Source organism: Falco punctatus (assembly GCF_963210335.1).
Source record: "Falco punctatus genome assembly, chromosome: 12".
Lineage (NCBI taxonomy): Eukaryota > Metazoa > Chordata > Aves > Falconiformes > Falconidae > Falco > Falco punctatus.
Window position 1 is genome coordinate 18,990,655 of NC_137592.1, and position 5,000 is coordinate 18,995,654.

General features: G+C 35.3%; 1 protein-coding gene and 1 long non-coding RNA gene across 4 annotated transcripts in view; one reads left to right on the forward strand and one right to left on the reverse strand.

Moving 5' to 3' along the window:
- Nucleotides 1–3,313, forward strand: part of LOC308072139 — a 53,349-nt gene extending 50,036 nt beyond the window's left edge. Inside the window, exon 2 of the long non-coding RNA XR_013931528.1 lies at nucleotides 1–3,313. This exon is cut by the window's left edge and continues 47,790 nt beyond it. This is a non-coding gene — a long non-coding RNA (uncharacterized lncRNA).
- CAMKMT (calmodulin-lysine N-methyltransferase) overlaps nucleotides 1–5,000 on the reverse strand; it is a 309,341-nt gene that overhangs the window by 88,140 nt on the left and 216,201 nt on the right. For 2 of the 3 annotated variants that reach the window (XM_080408606.1, XM_080408607.1), the window contains exon 11: nucleotides 1–3,600. This exon is cut by the window's left edge. In XM_080408606.1, coding sequence (XP_080264732.1) covers nucleotides 3,523–3,600 — 78 coding nt within the window. In that variant the 3' untranslated portion in view covers nucleotides 1–3,522. The remainder of the gene's footprint in view (nucleotides 3,601–5,000) is intronic. The other variant, XM_080408608.1, reaches the window with a different exon arrangement.

The following is a 5,000-nucleotide window of genomic DNA, read 5'->3' on the forward strand; positions in this document are numbered from 1 at the left end:
GCAGTTTGTCATCACTGTTAGTTCCCTGATTCAAAGAAGAAGAAAACCATGCACATAAAAATCCAGGCTAAACCATGCATTTATAATTTGCCCTGTGAAAAGAGCGGGACCTGCTTATTCCCCTCTCACATTACAGAGAGTAGGTGAAAGACGGTAATGAAACGCTGCTCTGTTTGACTTGCAATGTGTTGCTGCCTCTTCCCCCTGCCATATCAGCTGTGCCACCTGCCATATCAAGAGGTGGATCAAAAGCTCCACCCACTGTATCCTCTTTTGTTCAGGGAACAGTGAAGGAGAGTTGTAATGGAGATAAAACACTCGATAAACCATATGCAGTCAGGCTCAAGATGTAAGGATGCTTTTCATGGGGGGAACAATTTTAATCCCACTTCCCTTCTCACACAAACATGTAGCCATTAAGCCACAAGCAAAATGTGAATGACTTGTCTAATAAGGATTTTGCAGCTGGACTGGTACTTGGGGTAGTAAGTTCTCCTACCTCATCTCACATTCTTAAGACATTTTTCACTTCAAACCAAACTTATTTCCCAAATGGAAAGATCCGTCCCATTGTTCCAGAATGCTATCAGGTAGGACTAGTTTGTAATTTTTAAGAAAGCTTTTGCCAGATCTCACAGCAGGAAATGTAATTTTTTTTTTTTCATTTATATTCTGAAGATCACAACTCACTGCCAGTGGCACCAGCTGCATTAGGGCTGTGCCCCGGGGGAATTGATGTCCACAAGAAGATCATTTCTCACTGCCATTTTTCTCTGAGAAAGGAGGCAGACACAATGTTGCTTTAAAAACTGCCAACATATGTGAAGGAAAACTTGCATCAGCCTAACATTTCCATTCTTGGTGAAGACAGCACAGCTCCTGCACAGTGTCATTCACCTTTGAAGCGCTTTGCAAACACAAAGTGATTAAGCTCAATATTCTGTTACAGAACATGGTAAACTATATAATTAAAAATATACCAAGTATCAGACTAGTTAAACCCCATCACACAAAAGGCTCCAATACATTTTATAAGCATGACTTGATAAACTGCCTAACTTTTCCTTAGCAAAGATATGTGATTTATTAATAAACACCGTGTTTTTAACTAAAATGTAAGAGCTCAGAAACAGTTCATCAAGTCCCTACTAACACAAGGGATTCTGAGAAATGTCTCTAAAAAAGAACATTTTTAGTGCCTCATATATAATAAATTCTACATCTGTGACTTTTCGATACTCATTTTAAAACAAACAAACAAAAAAATCAAGAGGAGAGCTTGCTTATATACCTCTAAAAATATCCACATGGACCAAACCTGCAAGCACTTATGTAGATGAGAAACTTCACTGCCTGTGGAGCTCCAATGTGAGTTTGCAGGATGAAGCCTAAATGCATCTTTTGTAAACAAGCCATCAATTACACACTTTAGGGATGGCAGCACCTGTGCAAAGTCTTCAACTCAAACGACAGACACTAAAGAAATAAAAAGCAATTATCAGCTACTAATTTGAGTAAAACTGTTTTCTTCTTAGAGCTAAAACCACAATTTTCAGTGACACTGGTTCTATTTTTGACAACTAACAATCTTTATTAGATTATTGTACAGCAGACATTCAAGCCCTCTCAAAAATAAAAGGTTTATAAATTTTAATATTTCACTATTTTTCACACTCCTTTGTTGATTATAAATATTTCCTTGTACGTGTTTTTAGAGAAAACAAAGGCACTCCTGTGTGGGACAAACAAAACAAAACTAATTAAACTAAAGCTACCTTCACAGCAATTTTAAATTACTCCTAAATGCTTTTGATTTCTACTAGACAAGTACCTTCCAACAAGAGTTTGAATATGAAACTCATATCAGCTATAGGGGAGACAGACTACTCAGTTCTAGGATAAATGGTTGGTTTGCATTGCCCCTGGTCTTTATCTAACACCGAGAATAGGCTGCTTTTTATCAAAAGAGGAATAAATTGCTGTTATTGTGATGTTAGCCCATCACTTGGCATTGCAATTCAAGTTTTTGTGAGAAAGAAATGTATGATCTAACTGCGACTTGACCTATGCCTTCTGAGATCCATCTAGGTGCTCTAATGGAGCATAAAAAGTACTGAATACAAGGACATGCAAACCAGTAGTGAAGAAATTTGTCTGAGAAGAAGAGCAAAGAGAAGGGGACTTTCATGAGCTTGTAGTTTACATGCTGCCCAATTTGTTAAATATGGAAAAACACTTATTGCTGAACTGCAGTTCTTTTAATTAATGTATTTCAGCATGATCCTCTATACTTCCTTGCATCTAGTACCTCCCTCTCTCAGTTCAGTCTCTGCCTCTCTCTCTTTTTTCATCATGTTAAAAGAGTTCTGGTTCAAGAGACTGTGCAGGATTCTTTAAGGATCCAGGCTGTTTTTTCTGAGAAGACTCTTAAACTGTTAAGAAAATAAGAAATTGTTCCTGTTTCTTTGTAGGCTTTTTGTCTTTCCCAGTACAAGAAAAGTCACATTACATCTTTATCAAATACCTGGGCCACACTATATCACAATATAAACTAATTCAAGGGAGACAGTTTGATTATACTGCAAAATCCTTTAGTTGTTATAGTGTTTCTTGGAATTTATCAATAAAAGATGTATTTTTCAAAAAGCATTTCTAGGATAGTAGCATTTAGATTTTAGTCCTGATAAAGGCTCACTTTCCATTCATAGTCAGAACCTAAATGTGCTCTTCTTGTACCTAAACAGATAATAAGCACTCAGCACACTCCCCCTTCTTGACACAACACACTGAGACTAATCACACATAATTGGAGAGGAGGAGCAGAGGGGCTGGGCAGGCTATTGTGTCCAAAGGACAAATGGTCAGTTTATGAGGCTTTTGTCTGATGCATAATTTCTTATACATCTACAGAAGGAAAAGTCCTGCTGGAAAAAACCCATATATGCACACATATCTAAAAAAAAGCCTTCAACACTGAAGCAAATGAGGACATTTCAATCATGGATAAAAAAATCAACAGTGGAATTAAAAAAAAAAAAAGGCAGAAAAATCCAAGCATTCAATAGGTGAACTCTTAAAAGCTCTTAAGACAACTATTTCCTTACTAATTAAATGTGAATGCATTTACTACTTTATAGCCAGTTATATAAGCCCACAAAGTATATTATTCATGTATTTTCAAATACAACCCAAAAATAACATTTAAAGAGATGAACAAAGTACACGTAAGTTTAAAGGCACAAAAGAGAAGAATGTGAAGTCTGATTGGTTTTAGGCTGGAATATAACTGGAAAAAAGTTATAAAATGATAAAAGATTTCTGTATGTTTACACATTCTGTATGTTTACACACTGTGAAACAAGCCAAGGTATCTTTCTCAACTTTTAGATTAGAAATACTTCTCTGATGATGACTCAGGAACAAAAGGGGGGAACTGAACCCTTCTTACTCCCTTGATATCCACATACATGGATTAATTTTCAGTATTCCACCTTAAAACCAACAATAAAAGAGTATCATCGTCTATCTGTATTTGGTTAAAACGAGAAGAAAAGGGTAATGGAGGTTTTCCTCATATGTATCTTTTTCTTCATTTTTCAACTGCAAATAAAAAATGGATAAAGTGAGCAAACTGTAAAAAAGCATTTTTAAAATACTGACAGTTCTTGCTTAACTATATTCCTTACTGCAAATGATACTACTAAAGATTAAACACTTAATAACTAGAAAAAGAAATCTTAAGGTCAAATAGTCAAATATTATCAAGAGTTGGTCAGAGTTTGTAGACAAACTAATTCATGCAATAAATAGTTGAACATTACTTATAAAAACAGTAAGGTCCTAAATTGGTGTATTAAATAAATTATGTTCAAGTGAGATTTAAGGCCTGAATTAAATCTACTATGCAAGGATCTTCAGAACAAAGGCTACAAGTTTATCCCTAATCAGCCCAACTATTGCTGTATATCTGGTATTTAAGATCAAGAACTGTTTCAGACATCTGAAATACCATAATCTTACCTGAAGGTTTACATAATTGCAAGCCATAATTGCAAGGCTATAATGCAGTTCTTGATGGGCTTATTTATTAATTTTGTTTAATTTAAAAAATTCTTATTGTAAGAGAGAATTATAACCTGATAATTAGAGTGGTACACTTCCAATTGCTAGGGATAATGCTACGTGTGCTCTTCAGATCTACACTAAAAGAATGTATTTCTAAAAAAATAATGAATATTTGTTGTCTTAGGTATTCTGGTTTAAAAAAAATTTAAATACGTATACATATTACACTGAAGTATGTGGAAACTACTCATAAATATTACATTTTGTAATCATCTCACATCAGAATATTTGCATATTTTTAATAGAAGCCTAAGGAAGAAAGGTAAAAAAAAAGTGCTTTTAGCCATGCCTGACACAAATGATACCCTCCCCTGCCCCCTGCCTCCCCCCCCATTTAAAGCCAGAACTCTCCTTATGCGGTATTGTTTTCCCTTTATTTTCCTTGCTGTGTGTTAAGGATTTTAGTTGGTCTGTGTCACAACATTGTTCGTGTTATTTAAACAAAGGTCTTTTCCATATCATATTATTCAGCTGTGAAGTGCCCCTGTGTAAGCTACTGTCTATGAGCAATTAACAGACTTTTCCTTTTTCATAGTGGAACATAAAGCTGATCTATTCTTTAAATTCTAATCCACTTTACTAAGAAGTGTTTGTGTATAATTACTAAAGTAAGGACAATCTGCTTCCCAAGATCTCTAACTTTACCACAGGTGGTTCACTTTGTTTGCACAGGATTACCCATCAGTTTTGTGCTATCCTGGCAATTTCTGCATGAGGAGAGACTACATTTTCTTTGTATCTTAAAGTTTTGTCAACTTTCCAAATTCAATGAGCCACCTGTCTATCAAAAGAGAAGTTAAGAGAGTTTGGAAAAGTGGGATGGCACATGCCCAGCCCTGTCTTCGTCCTCTTATTTATTTGTTGGACTCTACTTG